The 21,777-nt window shown below is 44.8% G+C and overlaps 2 protein-coding genes across 3 annotated transcripts; both read left to right on the forward strand.

The window, feature by feature from the left end:
* On the forward strand, nt 1–2,953 carry bhmt (betaine-homocysteine methyltransferase). Its single transcript, XM_076164333.1, has 8 exons — nt 1–131; nt 324–456; nt 555–667; nt 769–960; nt 1,329–1,476; nt 1,756–1,938; nt 2,048–2,276; nt 2,365–2,953. The coding sequence occupies exons 1-8, from the start codon at nt 108–110 to the stop codon at nt 2,543–2,545; spliced, it is 1,203 nt and encodes a 400-aa protein (XP_076020448.1). The 5' UTR covers nt 1–107; the 3' UTR covers nt 2,546–2,953.
* A 1,728-nt stretch (nt 2,954–4,681) lies between these two features.
* On the forward strand, nt 4,682–20,146 carry jmy (junction mediating and regulatory protein, p53 cofactor). 2 transcript variants are annotated; one of them, XM_076163924.1, is made up of 11 exons: nt 4,698–4,772; nt 5,056–5,996; nt 10,098–10,271; nt 16,423–16,573; nt 16,804–16,973; nt 17,580–17,745; nt 17,892–18,082; nt 18,167–18,253; nt 18,408–18,500; nt 18,633–19,155; nt 19,790–20,146. In XM_076163924.1, exons 2-11 carry the CDS (start codon nt 5,136–5,138, stop codon nt 20,095–20,097), a joined length of 2,724 nt encoding a protein of 907 aa, XP_076020039.1. In that variant the 5' UTR covers nt 4,698–4,772; nt 5,056–5,135; the 3' UTR covers nt 20,098–20,146. The 2 variants fall into 2 exon arrangements, with proteins under 2 accessions (XP_076020038.1, XP_076020039.1); XM_076163923.1 differs by having other exon boundaries at nt 4,682–5,996.
* Nucleotides 20,147–21,777: the final 1,631 nt, after the last annotated feature.

Here is a 21,777-nt window from a genome sequence, read left to right on the forward strand (position 1 = left end):
CACCACACCCCCATTAGACTATAAATTGTACAATGGAGGCCTCTGCAAACTCTCTTCCAAACTTACCAGGTCCCTGAGAGGAGAGACACACACACTGCTGTATCGACATGGCACCAGCTGGGACAAAGAGGGTGAGCATGAAACGAACACACACAAACACACACACACGCCATGCATAGTACTACATGCCTGTGCAGTGTTTTCACTTTTTGCACATTCCACTTGTCTGCGTGGATTGTTTGTTGTCTTGGCGAGGTGTGGCCACTTGGGACGTAAACACTTTTTCAACAATTTTGTCTTTTTGTCTTTCTGACTTTCTGCAGAACATTCTGGAGCGTCTGAATGCTGGAGAGGTCGTCATCGGGGACGGGGGCTTCGTCTTCGCCCTGGAGAAGAGGGGCTACGTCAAAGCAGGACCGTGGACACCTGAAGCTGCCGCAGAGCACCCTGAAGCAGGTACCGCCCCTCCGTCATCTAACTCACTAACGTTGCTGGTGGATGCCAGACTTGTTTTACTGGTGTTGGAGATTGAACCGGCGATCTCCCTGTTTCAGTGCGGCAGCTGCACCGGGAGTTCCTGAGGGCCGGTTCTAATGTTATGCAGACATTTACTTTCTATGCAAGCGATGATAAACTGGTGAACCGTGGCCACACCCAGAGCTTCACTGTGAGTGCACAACACAATCCATGGCCCCAATGCAGTTTGGCTGGAGGTAACTTCCATCCAATATTTTATTCTATACACTCTTCTTATTCTTTCAATTCCAGGGTCAGCAGATTAATGAAGCAGCTTGTGACCTGGCCAGGGAGGTGGCCAATGAGGGCGATGCCATGGTGGCAGGAGGGGTCTCCCAGACTCCCGCTTATCTCAGCTGCAAGTGTGAGGATGAGGTGAAGGCCATCTTCAAGAAGCAGCTGGATGTCTTCGTCAAAAAGAATGTCGACTTTCTGATTGCAGAGGTATGGAGTAAACAAAATTGTAACCGTTCTCTGGGCAGTGGGTGTGAAGAGGTCTACAGTTTGTTTTGGAATAAAAACACACAACTACTTCCCTTTTATAGTAATAATAATGATCCAAAATGTTTTAAATCGGTATTAATGCCTGTTGACAGGACGTTCAATACATGATTCATGGATCATTTGGTTTTGTATATATTCAGTCATTAGTGATGCAATGAGAATAACAGAGGAAAATGCTGCTGCTGTCTCTGATTCCTGCTTAGTTCTTGCCAGCAAACATGGTGATTATCACTTCTAAATTGCTGAATAAATGAAGCGATCAATTCATTTGCCTTGCTGATTTCCCTTTCTTGTGCGCTTACTTGCAGTACTTCGAGCACGTTGAAGAAGCAGAGTGGGCAGTCCAGGTTTTGAAGACTTCCGGCAAGCCCGTAGCTGCATCTATGTGCATTGGGCCTGAGGGAGATATGAACGGAGTCAGCCCTGGGGACTGTGCTGCCAGACTTGTCAGAGCAGGTATGAGAAAAGTTTGAAATCCAGTGTTGTTAATGCGCACACACACGCATTTGGGTCCACACCCTCCGTTCATTCTCACTATGCGTTTCTTTATGCTCTTGTCTCACATTTTACAATAACCAGTCCTCCATCGTCACATCATGGAGGTCTGGAGAAGTAAGAGTACAAAAGTGTATAGTGGAACTGACAATGATCTGCTCAGTCATGAGTTGATTCTTTCATCTGATGTGGCTTTAGAGTAAATAAATGTGAGTCCTGGTTGTTTCTTACTCCCTGCAGGAGCTGACATTGTGGGAGTTAACTGCCATTTTGACCCAATGACCTGTGTGAAGACCGTGAAGATGATGAAGGAGGGATTAGAGAAGGCAAAGCTGAAGGCTCACCTCATGTCCCAGCCACTGGCCTACCACACCCCTGACTGCGGCAAGCAGGGCTTCATTGACCTGCCAGAGTTCCCTTTCAGTATGCATTCACACTCAGTAACAGTCCCTCTTCCATTTACATGAGGTGCTAGCAGACATTTATGTAATGATGATGATCAGACAAATTTTACAGCAGTGCTTCCTGACAGGTCTGGAGCCCAGGATCCTCACCAGATGGGACATGCAGCTATATGCCCGGGAAGCTTACAACTGTGGCATCCGCTTTATTGGAGGCTGCTGCGGTTTTGAGCCTTATCACATCCGCGCCCTGTCTGAGGAGCTGTCAGCTGAAAGGGGCTCCTTGCCAGCTGGCTCAGAGAAACATGGAAGCTGGGGTAGTGGCCTGGAGATGCACACCAAGCCTTGGGTCAGAGCAAGGTACAGATGTTCCCATTGTCTCAAAACTAAAGCATTTACATCACTGACTTGGGCCCTGGAATCATCCCTTTTTTTCCTTCTTTTTCAGGGCCCGTCGTGACTACTGGGAGAAGCTGTTGCCTGCATCTGGCCGTCCCTACTGCCCGTCTTTGGCCACCCCTGATGGTTGGGGTGTTACCAAAGGCCACGCTGATCTGATGCAGCAAAAAGAGGCTACCACTCAGGAGCAGCTGAAGTCTCTCTTTGAGAAGACAAAGACCTGCTACTGAGCTCCTTCTATTGCATACGTGAAAGGAGGGCACTCGGTAGCCCAGACACAACCAATGTCACATGTTAAGGTAGTAAATCTGGTGTTAAGTGGAAGCATTTGAATTCTATTGTGATGGGTAGCATGAGAGGGCAAACTCTCTTTACCTTATGTTAACATGTCAACAAAATAAGTACTGATCTCGTACCATTTTATTGCTGTGAGGAACACTGATAAACTTGTCACTTTACTTGGGTTTCCAGTCTTGGACAGCAAACCTTCTAAAACTATTCCATTAAGATTATCAAGTCTTGTATTACTGTTGCACTGTTCGCTCAACGGCTATCGAGAATGCATCTGTAAAAGCATGATCACACTCCAACTTGCCTGGTGCCTTAAGTGATGTCAAGCAATAAATCTTAAATTGTAACTGTTTTGGTGTGGGCGTCCTTTTCTTTTTAACATCTGGTGCTATGAGGAAAATCTGGATGCTGACTTGCAACTACATAAAGGAGGAAGTATAATCGAGTACTGATTCCTCAATATATTGATGAAACAGTGTGCACCCCTTCAATATATAATAAAAAAGTAAGCAAGCACCTACTAATACAAGGTTTATGAAAATGTGATGTGCCATATTAGCCATGAAACTATCTGAACCATGAAATCATGCATGCATTGATTGCAGATTTCCTTTGTGCTAAACAATCCATCAAACTTCTACAAACTCAAACTTGGGGCTCAATTTAAGAACAGCTGTTTATTCATACCCAATTACTGATGCCATGATACTTTGTCAACATGATATATTATTCAGAAAGCCTTACAAGAAAGCTTACAGGCAACTGTAACACATGTAATTACACAAAGTGCAGCTACACACTTGTGACCTTGGTCTGGCCTCTTGATGTAGATTGCAAGGCCAATGCTTCAGTAGGCAATGCTAAGACCACAAGACAATAATACAGATTTAGTAGCAAAACAGCTGCATAAAATGTCATGTTTTGCACGTAGAACAGAATTGTTAGTTAGTTGTTGGAAATCAACGGACTAAGTGAGAAGTCACTCCTGGAAACTAGCAACAAACCAGTCGTGAAGTGGTTTTCATTTAGTCATTGTTCATTGTACCACAATTCTCCATGAATATTCAAGACCGCACAATTAATCTGCTTTTCGACAGTGAACTGTACAGATCACATACTGAATACCGTTGCTGCCATCTGATGGACACAAGCTATACAACATGTGCAGGGTTTTCACCCCTCAAGTTTTCATGGAGTCCCCGTTCTCACAGCACATTCAGTATTTGCAACAATCGAATAGCTCACTTATTTTGGGACTATGCCAAATATTTTCACTTGATTGTCCTCGATCCTTATCCTTGTTATCAGGATCAGTTAAGGGAAAAACGTGTAAAGTAATAACCTGACACTACACCACATAGTGATTTGAAACTATTTTACTTCACATTTATGTGGTTATTTTTATATTAATAAAGTATTTCAGAATAGTTATGAACACATACCAGACCTGAAGTTCATTGGATGTGACGTCAAATGCTTTTTTCGCTATAAATTCAAAACATTCATTTCCCGGCCCACTTGCCGTACCACTGGCACGTTCTCTGCGTGATGACGTCTTGTTTTGCCCACGTGCAGATGTTTATGCTCCGCGTGCACATCAGGGAACAAGGGGGTAGAGGGGTTACATTTATTTTTTTCTGTCGATGTATGTATGTAAAGAAGATGTTTATCTTTAAATAATATGGGTAAAATGGACCCATCCAAGGAGTGAGCAGCGGTCGACAAGACTGTATACAAACATTAAACGGGGCTTTAAACTGAGTATCCTTTTTCCACATGAGATAAACATGCCTTGTTCCAGGCTTTCAGTATATTGCCGTGTACAACCCGGATTGTTTATGGAGACTAAAACCTTTAAATTCATCTGTCCCCCTCCTTAATCTTTCGGTCCAGTCAAACATTTTACGAGCAGACAGATAAAAACAAAAGACGTTTTCCTAGTATATTGTATCTTACAATTTTCCTCGTAGAACTTGAATGCGACATTGGGAGGACGGGCATAATGAACTAAACCCCGCCTCCGGGGGTTTGGAGCACGCGCACGCATCTCCGACTGCTTGTAAACAGAAGCTCACACGTGACGCCGTGAGCCGAGCCGAGCGAGTGCAGTGTGTGAGCGGACAAAGAGCGAGAGAAACGACGTCGCCGAGCGCGAGCGCTGACCAGGTGAGCAGGGCAACCAGGTGTCATGACAGCCGACATTGTCTACCTCGTGAACCCGACTTTCCCTTCCGTTTGTCCGGGTTTCCAGCCCTGTCTGGCGGCGTGAACTTCTTCATGTCTGAATTCAGAATCTGTGCGTCTAGTTGGTTCACGTTAGCTGCGTGTTCACCAGCTCGCACACAGCTGCGGCGCGTAAACAAAGCTGGAGAGCCTTTGTTTCCTTACTTACTAGCAAGTCGCTTCTGTCCGCTTTAGCCTCACAAAATCTTGCTTTCTCGTCTTTTAGCTGTTAGCTAGCAGCAGTCTCAACCTTGACAACAGAGGAGTTTTATCGGGCTTTGTGTTTTTTTTTACTGGCCGAATGAGATGTCATTCACCATGGAGGATACTTTGGAGTCCGAATGGGTCTCCGTTAGACCCAATATATTCGACGAAAAAGAGAGGCACAAATTTGCTTTCATTGTGGCCTGGAACGACATCGAAGGAAAGTTCGCCATAACCTGCCATAACAGAACCGTGCAGAAACGGACTTCTTTTCTGGATCCGCTCCTTTACTGTAGCCCGAGCGTCACACTTCCTGCCTCCGTGGCAGAAAAACACGGACAAACTCCTGCTACGACAAAGAAAGATGTAGTGTGTCAAGCGGGGAAAGTTAGACCAAACTCTGTCGCCAAAGGAGACCCGGCTTCAATGGACCATGTGGGGGAGAAGAAAGCCCTGAGCGCCGGTGGTTCAAGGACACCCGAGTCCGTTAGTCACGCATTAGGGTCCTGGGATATTGTGACACCTAAGGTAATAGACATCGAGCTCCTGGACCAGGCGGATGTCGCAGATGAAGCAGAACTAGTGGATAGTGAGAGTATCGGACACGAGGACTTCAGCTGGGCCGGGCTGTTCTCCTTCCAAGACCTGAGGGCAACCCACCTCCAGCTCTGCGCCGTTAACTCTGACCTGGAGCCATGTTTACCGTCTTTCCCAGAGGATCAGTCCGGCGTGTGGACAGTGCTTTTCGGTGCTCTAGGGATGTCCCAGCGGGAGACGGACGCCCTGTGCTACCAGCTGCAGGTGTACCTGGGTCATGCCCTGGACACCTGCGGCTGGAAGATTCTCTCACAGGTGCTTTTCGCCGAGAGCGACGACACGGAAGAGTACTACGAGAGCCTGAGTGAGCTGAGGCACAAAGGCTACGAGGATGCGCTGGAGAGGACCAAGAGACGACTACAGGAGGTGATATAACAAATCTGTGTTCTTTGAGCATCAGTACAGATGTGATATTTCTATCTAATGCTTTCATAATGTTTATAAGGCTTTGTGTATATACGATTTAAAGGGGGATTTCGGCAGAAGTAGATTATTTTGCACAGACCTATGTCAGAAGGTGAATTTGAGCTGGACATGACTATCATCACACTATTGAGATCCACATCCCGGATGCATGTAGCGATCTGTAGCCTGGCGGCCCCCCTTCTCTCCTCCCCTCCTTTTGTCCCCCCTCCCCTCCCCTAGCCTGTGAGCTACCATCTGTTGTTGCATATTCACAGGCCTGTAATATGATCTGGTCTGGCCCGCCATCACGCTCCAGCTGGCTGAGCAGTTAAAGGGAGTCGCATAGAACAATTAGAGGTGGAGTTACAGAAACGATGTGTCACCACAGCAGTTGTGAGACTTTCGGTGCGTATCACCAAGCGAATACACATCTACTGGTAACATATGTCTGCCCTGTACTGCGTAGATAAGACCTGATTGGCAGCTTCATAACTGCAGCACAACATAAGTGTTGAGGTAAAAAATAAAAAGCTGTGATTGTAGTCAGGGTGTGTGTTTAAGAAGAGGAAAAGCCCGAGGCAAAGTGTTTCACCTCCTTTGTTGTTGTGTTCAGCTCATGGTCTCACAAAGAACAAACAGTTTGGCAAGGGCTTGGTCTAACCAGGAACAGAGCATTTAATGACAGAGGAAATATGTTCTTTGTCTCATACATCTGCACATCATTTAACAAAGCTCTCCTCAGACATATTCGACTACCCAAGTGTCTATTTTGGCCCACGTGCTTTCATTAAAACATCACTGGGACGAACAGATATGCCAGAACCGATCCAGTGTATGAAATGTTGTGTATTGTGTGGCTGTCTCCCTGTTGAATGTATCCTGATCAAACTAACAACACCTCTGTGTGTCTGTGTGGATGACAAGTCAAATAACACACAGCAGGAAATCTTCATACCTTGTAACACGCTGATGCCTTGAAGCCAAAATAACTTAACCACATCTGACCTTTGTAAAATACTGCAGCATTCGAGTTTGCAGTGTAATCTACCTCATGTATCCAGAAGCATTTACCATAGATCATCTCCTCCACAATGAATCAGGGAATTAATTATATTGGAAGGGAGAACAGCATGAGCACTGAAGACGTGACACAAGATTAAGAGTCACAGCACACTGCTCAGTCATGCACTGACCTTATGAACTAATGATGGAGGGCCTGGTGTTTATCAGACGTCTGGCCTGGTTGTGGGCTCCGACGGAGCAGCTGGAGACTGACAATCAATGCCATAGTGCCTTTATCATTACTTAACTGTGTGTGTGTGTGTGTGTGTGTGTGTGTGTGTGTGTGTGTGTGTGTGTGTGTGTGTGTGTGTGTGTGTGTGTGTGTGTGTGTGATATGATAATTGATCTATTTTCAATGGTTGACTAGGTAACAGATGCAACAGCACAGGTGTGAGGCAGACGTCTGTCAATGATTAACTGACATCATACATGACCTGTGACCCCTGGCAAACAAACAGCAAGGCTAGTTTTGACCTTTTTCACCGCCTGGCTGGTTTCTTTTGGGGTGTTATCAGATGGAGATTATAAAGTGAAATGAACAGAAGCTGTGATGCAATGCAGTGTCATCAAACCTAGGAGAAAGTGTAATTTGAACTTCACAAGAGAGTTCATGCTGCATGTATAACTAAGACTATGATTAAGCCTGCGGAAGTAATTAATAATTGAGACTATAACTATGACTAGAGCTACAGAATATGTGCACATTTGTCATGTTTTCCTACAAAGTACAGGTTTGAATTCATGATTGCTTGTTTGGACAATGTCTTAAGGGAGACTGCTGGTGTTTCCTGAACAGTTTCTCATGCATTTAGGTGAGGGGATGTAAGTAATAGCCATGTTTCACTCAGCTGCAGCATTTAAGAACCTGCCACTTCTTCCAAGGAGCAGGTTTACCGAGTTATCTCCCCGTATCTGCTGGCAGAAACACAGAACAGGTCTTATGACATCGGTTGGTGTTCCAGATTTGAGGCGGTTATGATTTGAACCCACTTCCTAAATCAGGTCAGTGGAAAAGAGATATCTAAGTTGTCTCAGTATACTGCAATAACCAAACTTCCAGACTCATATGGAAGGTGGCAGCTCTACAGAGAACTTTGCCTTGATATGAATGTTCCCCTCTAGGCTTATTTTGCATTTTACAGCTCCAAAATAGCTCTGTGATTGAACAGATCTCTGGCTGTCTGCTCAGATCTTGGTCAAGCCACGCTCCTCCCTTCAGTTGCTTAAATTAAAAGGCAGAGAGAAGAGAAGTACTTAGACGAGACATGTCAGATTTAGCACTGACAACCTGTGAGAGTTAGTTAGTCCTGATGACAGGGCCACAGCGGCTCTGCTGCAAGTGCTTCCGGCACTCCGGAGTGCTCTCTGAAGACTTGGTAATGGCGTAATGCTTGATTACTAACTTCAAAACTGAATCACTTCATCATTTATCATTTAATGAGATGAGAAAAAGTGAGAAAGTTATGTTAAAAGTTAAAGTCCTCTCTTGTAATTCATCCATCTTTAAGTTGTTTGCCGTCTGTCAGCAGGATTACTCCAAAAGTTAATTACCGATTTTCTTGAATCTTTGTGAGCTGGTTGGACACGATCCAGGGAGGAACCCATTACATTTTGGTACTTTATGCTCTGATGATGGTGCTGTAAGTTCTTTTTTTTAACCCTATGTATGTCATCTTTTTTTCCCTTCTTGGCTTTATCCACTTCCGTCCATATAGGCATCGCCCATTTTCCCCTGCATCCTGTTCTTGTACGTAAAGTACGTAAAGTGAAGTTTCATCCTCAAATTCAAATGGCACAGAACCACAATGCCTCTTCACCACGCCAACCCTCCAAACACTCGACACCCCAACAGCTTTATGTTGAGGACAGATGACCCTCCCCGATTGTTAAGTGCTGGTTCAGCTGCTCTCACTGTAGCAGCTGTCACAGATTAAAGGGATAAATGGGACTCAGCTCTTGTAGCAAATTTAATTCTATCACAGTAATACACTTAATTATGAGACCAGAAACCACAAAAGCAGTGTCTGTATCTGTGTCTGTAAGGAAATGGCCTCCGCCTAGTGTTGTGTGATCAAGGAGAGGAATTCCACAGCTCTTATTGTGTTAGCAAAGTTTGAGGGAGACCCGTTTTGAATCTCTCTCGCTCACGTGCCTTTGCGAGAGTCGGTTAATTTGCCTCGGGGTTTTCCTGGCTTGCAGCGACTGTAGGTGCATGGAGCCGGTTCACGGTCAGCCAGTGGTTACCAAGGAGACACGGAGCCAAGGTAAACAGTAGGAGCAGTGTTTGAGGCTGAATCGCACAGTGTCCGTCCCAGTCCCCATAGCGGAGGGCAATGGAAAACCAGCCTGGAGTTCATATAAGAGTCTCTATTCATATCTATAGCTCTCTTTGCAGATAGAGGAGCACTTTATTCGCCACTTTGGAGCTAAGATTGAGCGGTGGCACGTATCATCCAAGGCCGGAGTGAAGACGAGATATTGTAGGATGTGAATTGGAGCTACTGGTCCCTGAGAGCCTGGAGATGAATTGTCTGGCTGTACAATAGCTGTGTTGATAGAATTTATCTCTGAAACAATGCACCTTCTGTGGCTAGCTGGACATATGGTATGCATCCACAACAATCGGGGGCAATTTATTCCCATTGTACACTAAAACAATGTATTTGACTGTATGATATCATTCCTGACATGAGTGAAATGTGCATACACATCACAGATGAACAGGGCTTGGATTTGTCTCACTGAAACTTCGAAAGAGTTGTGATCAGGAATCAAACTAGACCTGTTAAACTCTGCCATCCCATTTTCTCACTGAATCAGCTGCACTTTCATCCACTTGCACAGCTGATAATGTTTGCTTGTAATACACTGGGATATGAGGTACATTATTAGAATGGGATACATGTCCTTTGTTCCCATTTGTTACCCAACATGGAAATGCGGTATTTAACTTTGAAGTGGAACATCTTGCAAATATGTCTTTTGTATTTATTTCCCCAGGTGCTGGAGAAGCACCGGGCCGTGGACAGCATGGTGGAGCTGCTGCAGCTCTACCCCGAGGAGGACGAGGCCTACGGCGATCTGTTGGAGGCCACGACGCAGCTCTACCACTATCTGCTTCAGCCTTTCAGGGACATGAGGGAATTGGCCATGTTGCGCAGACAGCAGATTAAGGTAACACACTCGCATATGCCATCACAATCAGTTTTAAGGGCTTATTAGATCTCACCTTGGCTTGCTTACGGCTCTGTACTAGAACACACCAACCTTCTACTGTTGACTGGCTCACTCCTTCACCTCGCTCCATTTTTGACAATGATGGATGAAATGTGACACTGATGTTGGTGCTGTGCTTACAGACCTGCTATAAGTTAATAGAAGAAGACTTAAGCTCCAGCCAATAAGATGAGAATGTGTATGAATGCCTGCCGCGTCGGTTCTGAGAGCGCGGCCACTTGTGTGATTGTGTGCACATGCTGAAACGACAGCTGCGTCCCCTACACAGCAAATAGGAGGGATACACTGTCAGCTCAAACAAAAACACTTAAATAGGGATACATTCTCTGGCTATTATTAACATAAAGGTGTTGACAGATGGACAGAACCAATTCACAATGACAGTAGTGGATGATTTCCATTGAATGTAAATCCTCCTCACCTTGAGACCAGGCAGTGTCACTACAACATGTCTCCCTGCTGTGTACATAATAAGGTTTGCTGTGTGTGGGTTGTAGGTTTTACAAAGCCAAGGCTCCTACTGGAAAGCTCTGGTATCCTTCATTGAGTCGATGCCCCTTAGTCTTCTGTGATGACGTTAGCATTAGTTGCAGTGGCTAACTGTGCTGAAGGTGTAGTAGCCGGACTGCGCTGCCCTGCAGCTTTGCATCTGGGGGCCAAGGAAGGCAAAGGATCAGCCACAGAGGCTTTTCCCCGCCCAGAGCGGCTTAACAACCAGCATAAGTATTATTACAGCAGCCACTAAACCCCTCAATGATTCTGCAGCCTCAGCACACTCTCCTGTTTTCCACACTCCATCTCAACTTTTTATTTTATTTCTTGCTTCATTAGTGGGTTGAAAAGGGAAGTAAACAGAAACACATTTTTAATTTAACATCATTCCCAGAGTAGTGCTAAGTGCTTCGAGATTTTTAAATTTCCCTACTTAGGTCAACAGTGCATTTCTCTGGATTAAGGGACAAATGTTTTACACATTTGTATAAGCCACTACTACAACAACTCCAGCTAATAAATCCAGACCTCCATTCATTAGTGCGGTCATACTTATTACTTCCGTCCAATTATCTACTGATTTTGCCAACGTACAGTTTGACAAAGCTGACAAAATGATGATGTCACCACATACAGTACTATCCACTCAATGAGACCAGAACTCACCTGCATTCCTTACACAGCACAATGTAAATGTACGGGTTTAAGACTGTACTTCATTTATGCAGCACTAAATGTTGGGAAGAAAAAAATCGACAACACACAAAATAAAAACAATAAAACTGCATTACAAAAGGGAGGAACTGATGCAATAGTGTTTGTCTTTCTCAGCACTTTGGACCTCCACCTGCATGTCAGACAGGCCTTAAGCAGTAAATGGTTATCAATCACGGTTACAGCCAAGCAATGTGCTTAAAAGTAAATAGTCAGTAAGTGAAAAGATAATAACGCAAATTCAAGTAAATCTACTCGTGTATTTTCCAAAGGAGAGAACTTGTTTGTTTGGTCAACACCGAGGGGTTAAGTATCTGCAAATGGCAAAAGTCATCCAGAGTCAGCTGCAAAACAACATTTGGCTTATGAGTGAACTACGGTAATGATGACGCATAATTGCACCATTTTGGCACACAGTTTCACTTGCTGCTGCATTTCCACACAGACCTTTTCAAAAGTATCAAACCTATTTGTGTGGGCAGCCAATTATATAAACAGTTTCTGTTTTGGTGGTAATTGTTCATTTTCCAGCAATAGGAATCTCCGAATCAAATCTTTGTGTTTATGTCCTCAGATTTCAATTCGTCAATCCGCATATTGCTGTAATTGTGTGTATTTGTTTTATATTATTTATTGTGTATCATCTGCTTAGCAATGAAAAGAAGTGTGTGAGTCAAATGAATAAGGATACACAGACCCCGTAGGATTTATTTGTTTGTTTTGAATTTCTGCTCGTCTCATCACTTTCCCAGAGTTCTACAGACAGCAGTTGGATTTGATACTGTGCTCTTAAGTGTTTGTTGTGTGTCTCAGTTGTAGAACACCAGAGGGCTGCTCTACTGCCTGCTGAGAAATGTTGAGCCTTTTATTTGATGCGTTTCATTTTACTGAATTTGTTTTAGAAATTTTCATCTCTTTGTGACCCAGAGATTTGCATCAACCTCAACACAGGTTTCTGTAAGGCAATAGGTCTGAAAGTTGTGATTGCTCAATTTGACACTTAGCTTCCAAGGTAGGCAAATAGAATTCAGGATTTTTTACTTTTAACATCTTCACCATCACTTCACACCTGTATCGTTGAGCTTTTTCTGCCGAGAATCTGAGCCCGTCCACCTGCTCCCCTCGGGGCAAACCAACTGCTGAAAGCAAGGCTGTATGCAAATAAAGTCCTGATGCAGGCAGTTGGTTCCTCCCAAATTGCTGAGTCAGGAAATAATGGAAATTCTCCCTTCTGTGAAGAAAGGGAGCAACCGGGGCGACAAAATGAGGACACGGCATACTGTATTTACATAGAGTTTGCATCCTGCTCGACGCCGCCGGTGATACTCGGTTGAGGTGAAGAAAAGAGAGCGGCCACCTGTCTGTTGATTGTTAGAATTACACCTTAGTGTGAAGACACGTGAGGTGTGAGACCTTTGCTTTAAAGTCACCACAGTGCTTGAAGGTCAAAGAAAAGTTGTTACAAAGAAGTGGAGTTAAGGTTGTGGTCGTGAAAAGGATTGGACAGAAAGCTCTCTCTCTCTTTAGGGCATGCGTGTTGTATATGGGTTTATATACGTTTATATGGATCCTAGTTGTGGTATGTGTGTGAGGCTGCACAGGCCTGTGTTAAGGGGAGAACATTCAGCTGTGTGTTTCATCAAATGTCCATCTGTCTTTGAATTACAGTCTGCCTCTAAGCATGTTGAGTGAATAAATGGATGAAAGAGCAGATGACTATGTGAATGAATAGTCACCTGAGCGAATGTCAGCAACAAAGGGTGTCAAGTGTTTGGTGAATGGTGCATTGTGGGATGGTCCTGTTGCATGTCTGAGCAGTGCAGTGTGGGTGTCCTGTTGCGTGGGAGGTCAGAGGGCAGCCATGAATTAGAAATGCGGTTTCTGTAGCATGTCTGTGACAGTTATTTTGTGCCATTGTGAGCTCCGATTACCGATTCACTACTGCAATATTACATGGCAACGGTTGTCGTGGTGGTTTGCTTACACTGCAATGTTTGTGTCCAGCTGTCTAGAAGATTCTTCACAAAAAATTAGAAATGCATCACTTCAAATTATATACAATTCTATGAGCTAGACTGAAGTGAATTGTTTGTGTGTGACGGTGAGTGGGAGAAACATGAAAAGTCTCAAAGACCAGACAAATACACAATAAGAAACCATCTGTACGGCTCAATTCATACAGTATACACAATTACATGCAGCCTAAATGTATTGGTCTAAACTACCAAACAAGAAGTCTGTGGACAGAAAAATCGGAAATAAAGAGGCTTAAGCCCTCGCTAGAGAAGACCGCTAATAATACGTTTCATTCATGAATAAATAGTGGAGAAAAGACAGAACCAGGTGTGGAACTGAGGTACTTTAGAGGCCTTAAATTACTACTTTAACCAGCCAAGATAAGGACCACCATGACAGCACCCACGCTGTAATCTTGGTGCTTTAACATAGAAAGTTGTGTCACATCTATTTTAGTGCCACTCTGAGGTGTGTGTGTGTCTTGTCACGAGACGACTCCTCCCCTTCCTCCTCTTCCCCCTCCTCTGCTCCTCATCAAAGGAGTAAAAAGCCAGTTGGCATCTTTTTAAAAAAACAACACGCACATCATAACAGTCAAACAAGTATGATGTCATGTTAATGCCGAAGCATTGTGGTACACGGTGTACAGAAGTATTGTTGTCAGTCACCGCACCTCTCGGTCACACTCTGCGGGCACATGTGCAGTGATGAATGAGTGGCACTCACACTGTCCGCAGGCACAGTCGTGTGTTATTTATGAGGCAGGGATTAGGTCATGGATCGAGTGTCTGACACCAACACCAGGAAGTGACAGTTGAGCGGAGGAGGGAGTTTACCCGGCGACAGATAAGATAATAGAGCAGACATAGCCAGATATTATATTTTCATTCTTTCTCTGATATCTCATTCTTTCTGGGATATTCCATACAATATTGATGCTAAGATAGTCTGGCATGTAGGTGGAAGGCTGCTATGGCCAAGACTCGTTTTTACTTAACATGTATTTCCCACAATGAAGCCATTCTTTGCATTTTCAGAGCAGCTTTACAGGTTTATGATAAACCTGCTTTACTTGCCCACACAATAGACGTTGTTTTCTCCTTTTTGTGTTGTTTTCTTTTTTTTTTGCGGTGGCCTCACATCTGCAGAGCCACAATGTGGAATGTTTCAACAAGCTTTAGGCACACCAAACATTCACACAGTGGGAAAACAGGAGATACGACCTGACAGTAGTGGACGAGCTCAACGCTTCGCCTGGAGCCACTGCACCAGCCTGTCAATCAGGAGGCGAGTTAATACAGAAAGATTTGTGTTATTTTTCGTTTGCCCAAGGAGGCCGGCAAGGATAAACGGTCGACATCTCTGCTGGCATGAGATCTTAGCTTGGCTCGTGTCACACAGCGTAGTCATAGCTGGCACAGTGAACGCTGACCTGTAGTTGGAGAGAGTTGCAAACACATTTTCTGGATTGGAATGTGCAATAGTATGCTTTGGGGTATGATCATTCTGGAATTTACTGGTCATGCTGCTCATATAAAAGATTCTGTTAGAGGTTACCAGTGTCAGAGAGTGTCAAAACTGAGAAATTGTTTGCGGTTCTGGTCGCAGTCCCGGAGTTCCTCTAAAGATCCCTCTGTCCCTGAGGTGTTAAAGTGCTTAGGGCCAGTGTGGAATCACCAGGACTGATTGATCTGTCCGGAAAGGATTTTCTCGTGTCGTTTGGCTCTGTGGGTGTTTATTTTCTACCCTGCTTTTCTTTGCTGGTCACATGTGGTTTCAGCTGTTGGATGGGTCTAAGAAAAACACCTAATAGTTTATCTGTGCCACCAGGTTGAACCGTCACGTCACCGCCTCTGAGTCATTTCCACCGTGTGAGGGCAGGATGTTGGCATACAGGATAACAATGCACTCCTTTAGACCCCAAATACTGGACTTGGCATGGAGAACGGAGGTCCCTTGTGTTGAAGGATAGCCGTGTAGTGAGATCATGCTGAACAGGATCCCTGTGAGATTCCTGCTTTTATCTTGTTTCTCCTTTCTGAAATCATTTTTCCCATTAAGACTACTTTCTCTCTTTCCTCTCTCTCTCTCCCTTTCCTCTCTCTTTCTCTCCTCCCTCACTCTTTGTTTCACCCCCAAACTCCTCCCTGTTCTCGGTCTCACGTGCAGACACACATGTACACCCACCCACCCACACACACACACACACTATGTATATATAAATATACAAATAAAATACAAAGCACTGTGTGTGCTCAATGACACTAATGTACAAGGCCATTTGAAGCTTGTTGGTGGTGACTTTGGTCGTGTTTGTATTTGAGCACCTACCCACATCTGTTTTACATTGAGGTATTAATGTATGACTGAATGTGTGGAGGTCCTCACGGGGAGTTTAGCCACATGCTTCTGTGTACATTTTGTTCTCGCTCTTGTCATTCTGGGAGGATGTGGTGCTCGGACAACTCTTGGGTCAGGACTTCACGTGGCAATGCCTTCTCCCAGTTTCTCACTCTTTTCACATGTCTCGTCTGGAAGTGGTTAACTGCAACAAATCAAGAAAGAATAAACTTGACATGTGGTGTTTTACCGCAGAAACTCCTTATTGGTGTTATTTAGATGTCATTTTAATCTCAAGTTACATATATATACTTGTATTTATATCTTATATATTTGTTTTACTTCCTCAGTAGGACACCAGGTTAGTGTCACTCTGAATATGCAACATCTCCAATGTGACTTTGCTCCCTACTCAGTGTTGGTACCACCTGCTGGATGTTTTGGGTATTACAGGCCAATGAGGTCCAACGCTTGGCTCTTTGACCTTTCTTACCGGTGCTGACAAATATATTGTGCTTCTTGTCAGATCACACTGGAGACGGAGCGCCTGGGCCCTCGTCGTGTGGAGAGCCTGAGGAGGGAGGATGAAGAGTGGCAGAAGAAGGCCCACGCTGCTGTGTTATCTATACAGGACCTCACTGTCAAATTCTTTGAAACCACCTCCCGAGCACAGAAAGGTAAACACAGAAATGAGGCCTTTCCACAGAAACTCCTTATCAATCCTGATCACAGCCTCAGGTTTCTTTAAGCTTCCTTCCACTTAAAGCATTTTAATCTTATCTCAATGATTAACTGCATATGAAATCTGCAATATTAAAAGTTAGTTTGAGCTCTATTATTATCTTATATTTATTATATTATTATCTGTTCGTCGTTGATGTGATGTGAATACTTGCATGTGTTGCAGCTCTCCATGAGAGGATGCGTGCTGACCAGAGGAAGCTCGGGAAGTCGGCGTGGGCAGCGGCGGTTGACCGTATGGAACAGCTGCAGTACGCTGTTTCTAAAGAAACTCTGCAGCTGATGAGGGCCAAAGAAATCTGCCTGGAACAGAGGAAGCATGGCTTGAAAGAAGAGGTAACATACCACATCGTGACACACTAATACAGGTCACATGATAGATGTTTCCAAATATCTAGTGGTCAGTGTCATACTCTGCATCTTGTGTTGTGTTGTTATGAAAAACAACAAGTGTGTCAGAAGCCACAATGGAAGTTTTAAGAGACGAGAACATTTCAAGAGAAAAGGGGCTAAGTGACATAATGGATGTGTACATAATGACTTTATGGCTTAGGTGTTTGGTATTAAAAGAAAAACATCTTGGTACAGCGGTGGAAATGACTCCAGTCTTGGCTTGACTTAGTCAACGTACTTCAACATTACATGCCTAGTCTGTGCTCAAGTGGAAGCAACACTGTCTTAGTCAAAGGTTCACATTCCATTGAGGCATATTTTTGTTAATGCACTTTGTAGGTGACTTATTTGGTGACTTGTTGCATTAGCTGCTTTAGTGTTTGGTAGAGTAGGAAGAAACGTATGTGGAGTTTATATGTGTTGCTCCAACAAATGAGGAAGTAATGATTGGTGGTGGGGTTCAGAAAATACAAAGTTTGCATTGGGGTCCTGCACAGAGAACACCCTACAGATGTATGATGATGATATGATGTCTGGCTGTGCTCCTAGATGCAGAATCTGCAAAGTGGCGAGGATGCCATGCTACATTTGGACCAGCTGGAGGCGCTGTACTATGAGCTCCAGCTGCAGCTGTATGACATCAAGGCAGAAGTGCTGAGATGTGAAGAGCTGCTACTCACAGCTCAACTCCAGAGTCTGCGACGCCAGATGACAGGTGAGACTCTCTCCTGTTCAGTTCTATATGAAGCTATATGAAGATCAAACTATCTCACTGTACTGTGGTAGGGATTTCAATAGCTTTCAATACTATAGAAACCAACAGTTCTGATAGATTTGTGGGTGTGTTGTTTCTTCTACCAGACCGACAAGATGAAGTGGTGTACTATGATGCATATGAGAGCCCAGATGCCATGCAAGGTGTAGAGGAACCTACGACCCCACCAGCCCCCCTTGGAGATCAGGACCTCAGCATCCTACAGCAGAGGACACGGCAGCTGGAGGCCCGCAGGGGGCGCATCACTGCCAGGAAAGTCTACCTCAAAAACAAGAAGGTAAGCACACACCAGGTTTTTGACTTGTTTGGCTCCTTTGCTTTGTAGTATTAATACATTATATATGTGTCGTCCTGTTCACAGGAAATTTGTATTGTCAATCACAACCAGAAGATACAACAGCACCGAGGCAGTCATGAGGACGGCTGTTCCCTACAAGCACTGCAATACGTATGACTCATTTCTATTTGATGTTCCTTTCAGTCTTGCCAGTTTGTGGGTGAATCATGTTTATTGTATCCTGTGCAAATCTAAGAACCACAAAGTCACATTTTTACTCTTCAGTATGAGGTTTTTTAAATCATGTGTTTTGTTTCCTGTTAAGGGAGAAGAAGATGAGGAAGATGAGGAGAAGCAAAATGCCAGAGTGAGTCAGGAGAGGCAGAGAACTCTGGACAGACTTCGCAGCTTCAAACAGGTCAGAACTCAAAGTATTTTTGTAAATACTGTAAGATGTCACCATCAAAGTGATGCTGTTGCAGACTTACTTTGTTCCATATCCTCCTTCTGAAGTACCATGTGTGTATGTTGTGACTCCTCCCACCAACAGCGTTATCCAAGCCAGGTGGCTGTGAAGACGAGCAGATTGCGTTTGAACCAGATGTACCCTCGGAGGAGAGCGGGGCAGCTCAGCATGCAGGCGGCCAGCGTTCAAACTGACAACATCTCAGATCTCCCAGAACTCTCTGCTCCTCCCTCCGACACCTGCGGCTGTGACAGTGTTTCTTTGCCGCCAGTTGGAACGGCAGGCCTCGCAAATCTCCACTCTTCGCCTCCCTTCGCCTCTCTGCCTCATCTCCAAGCCTCCCAGTCTCTTCTCTCGCTGGCTCTGCCTCCTCCTCCTCCACCTCCGCCACCTCCACCGCCTGCCCCTGCCTCAGAGGAGCAGCTGAGCGAGGGGAGTGACGGGTTTCCCTTAGGCGACCCCATGCAGCACAACAAGTGCGAGTCTGAATCCTTACCTTTACCACTGGCTCCTTTTTCCCCTCGATTCTTTGACAGCAGCCAGCTGTTGACAGCGAGGAAGAAGCTGAAGAAGACAGCGTCTCTAGACTCCTCACAGTGGAGAAGAGGTGAGGAAGAACCTCCTGATAAATAGTCTTACTGATTGACAGATTTTCACTAATTGGAAAGACATGTACAAGTATGAAGAAATATAGGATGATGCGTACAGCACCAGAAGTGGAAGCACTTTTCACATCTTGCATGAAGATCTGGATAGTTATGGAGATAATGAGGTCAGGTGTAAATGAAGAGCGTAAATGCTTGCAGAACGCATTGAGATCAGATCTCTATCTCAAGTATCCAGGTGTTGGTACTTTGCGCAAACATCCCCCAGCCTCCTCTTCCTCAGTCCGCTCGCTCAAGTTAATAAGGAAGTTAATGAAGTGTGGTTGAGAGCAGCTGTGAATGGGCACCCGTCAGTGACAGCCGAGCACAAAACCTGTCAGTTATTTAATGAATGAATGATGATCGTCCACCGAGGACGGTTTAAATAGCAGGGCGGCCCCCGTGCTGAGATCCAGTTTCAATGTGGACAGGATCCAGATAACAAGCACACGTTGATACAAGGTGCACATGCAAGAGCCAGATCAAATGGAGAATACTCAAATCTGTTGATGAGCAGTATTTTAAAACGGTTGTCGGGCCCGGTTGTGTAATTAGTTTAAGGCTAAACAAACATTCTGACTGTTGCGCTTTTTGCAGCGGGCTCCCCCATGGACGAGGTGCTGGCCTCCCTGAAACGCGGCTGTTTCCACCTGAGGAAGGCCGAGCTGCGAGTTCTCGCCCCGGACCCGGACGACGACAGCAACAACATCCTGGCCCAGATCCGGCAAGGCGTGAGGCTGAGGAAAGTGCGGACCCGGCCGGACCAGCAGCGCCACAAGAGCTTTCCGCACTCCGCCGACGCCCTCACTCGCAGCATTCACGAGGCTCTGAGGAGGATCAAGGAGGCTTCGCCCGAATCCGATTCTGAGGATGAAGGCCTTCCGTGCACTGACTGGGAGAACTAGTTTCTCACTTCATTCCCATTATAGCTCCTTGGCTCTGAATTTCAGGGTCCAGTCGGAGCCAAAACCAGCAGATAAACCAGGGGAGAGAAACCTCGGGGCAGTTTGAACAAAGATCCATTCATTTTGTAACGTCAGAAAGCGGCTCTGAAGTATATTTTCCTGCTTCTGTGTTGTTTTCTAAAGATTGGGCCACTATTCATTTTTTTTAACGTGTCTGCGGCGTTCACGGCGAGGACGCAGTCGTACTGTAGCTGCTGTGATGGGTTTATTTTACATTCCACACACTTGCAGTAACGCAACAAACGCTCAACGCAACCGTTTACTGAATGTACGCGCTGCAGTTTAAGCGTTTTACTTACAGCAGCCTGGTGTACTGTTTATTTAAGTACATGGAAATGCCTACATGTATGCAGAAAGGGACAATTGTCGGAATCCAATTCATTATTTTGGTACACAAGTGAGGTGGAGCTCGTCACAAAGCCAGTACACATTATATACGGATACAACAGAGGAAGCATGAAGCCACGCCACCTTGTTACTGTAGTTTGAGCACGCTGTAGCTGACAAAACTGCAGTATTTAAGAAAAACACACATCAGGATGTTATAGAGATTTACTGTTTCAGCCCACACAGGGTGGGACTGGGCCTGAAATACGAAAGGAACTTAAAATAGTTGCAGTTTGTTTGTTGTTGTTTTTTTACAGAGCTGTGTTCTGAGCTGTTCAGTCTATCTTGTGAGATACTGAGCAGCCTAAAGACACTAAATCTGTAGTGGAAGAGATTCTAAAAACACTGGCGCACAAACAGCTGCGGGGCCGGACCGGAGGGCCCGAGGCAGTACCAGGTATTTTGTGCTTTTCTCTGATTTTTTTCTTCTCCAAACTACCCTACTGATTTGCAGGTAAGACAGGGGAGGACAGTAGCGTACGCTCTTGCTGTCCGGTTCTGCCGTTTGTCATCAGGATTAAAAAAACACATGCAGATGACAGGTCCTTAAATTTGGACAAAATTTGATCTGAAGTGAAAACAGAACTGTATTCCTGCTGTGTTTTCCTCTGAATAAGAAGTAACTATTTGTCGTACACCAGGACTACCTATACAGAATCGGCTATGCCATGATTTTTCTCTGGGGGCGGGCAACCTCTTGGGCTTGGATGGGGTTCAGGCTCGATGTTTTTGCATCGGAAGATCACAAGTTACAATGGTTACATATTGTACATCTTTACCGCTGAGTCTGCCTCTGAACAGCTGTAGCTTTTTCACCATTTATTCTTAAGTATCTGTTGATTCGTGCAACCTCTACTTATCATCTTCTAAGGATGGCGCACTGACCAGCTCAGTATTTTTGACAGAAAGAACATTTATATTTTGGATTATGATGAAATATAAATGCTTACTTGAATCTTGTGTCTCATCTTTGGTTGTTGTCTGTGACATGATGATCTGAGGTGGAACAGCGGATGAGTGAAATATTTTGTTTTCTGCATAGGATGAAAAGAAATGAAGATGGAGAATGATGAAGAATAATCAAAATACTTTGGGGGAATATTCATCAGTGTTGAAAAGCAACCGTCACCTGTTTAAAATGCTTTGAAACACAACACACCCACGTTTGGAGCTGATCAAGTCTGCAGACATACACTAGTTGTCAGTGCAGCGTATTGAAGCCTGGGTGGGTTG

This window comes from Genypterus blacodes, unplaced genomic scaffold (assembly GCF_046128005.1).
Source record: "Genypterus blacodes isolate CSIRO-AG114 ecotype Tasmania unplaced genomic scaffold, CSIRO-AGI_Gbla_v1 ptg000133l_1, whole genome shotgun sequence".
NCBI classification, from domain to species: domain Eukaryota; kingdom Metazoa; phylum Chordata; class Actinopteri; order Ophidiiformes; family Ophidiidae; genus Genypterus; species Genypterus blacodes.

Coding starts and splice junctions, on each gene's coding strand:
- bhmt (XM_076164333.1), top strand. CDS start 108: ATGGCACCAGCTGGGACAAAGAGG. Junction 1,477..1,755: donor TGCCAGACTTGTCAGAGCAG/GTATGAGAAAAG, acceptor TACTCCCTGCAG/GAGCTGACATTGTGGGAGTT. Junction 2,277..2,364: donor AAGCCTTGGGTCAGAGCAAG/GTACAGATGTTC, acceptor CTTCTTTTTCAG/GGCCCGTCGTGACTACTGGG.
- jmy (XM_076163923.1), top strand. CDS start 5,136: ATGTCATTCACCATGGAGGATACTTTGGAGTCCGAATGGGTCTCCGTT. Junction 16,974..17,579: donor AGCATGGCTTGAAAGAAGAG/GTAACATACCAC, acceptor CTGTGCTCCTAG/ATGCAGAATCTGCAAAGTGG. Junction 19,156..19,789: donor CTCCTCACAGTGGAGAAGAG/GTGAGGAAGAAC, acceptor CGCTTTTTGCAG/CGGGCTCCCCCATGGACGAG.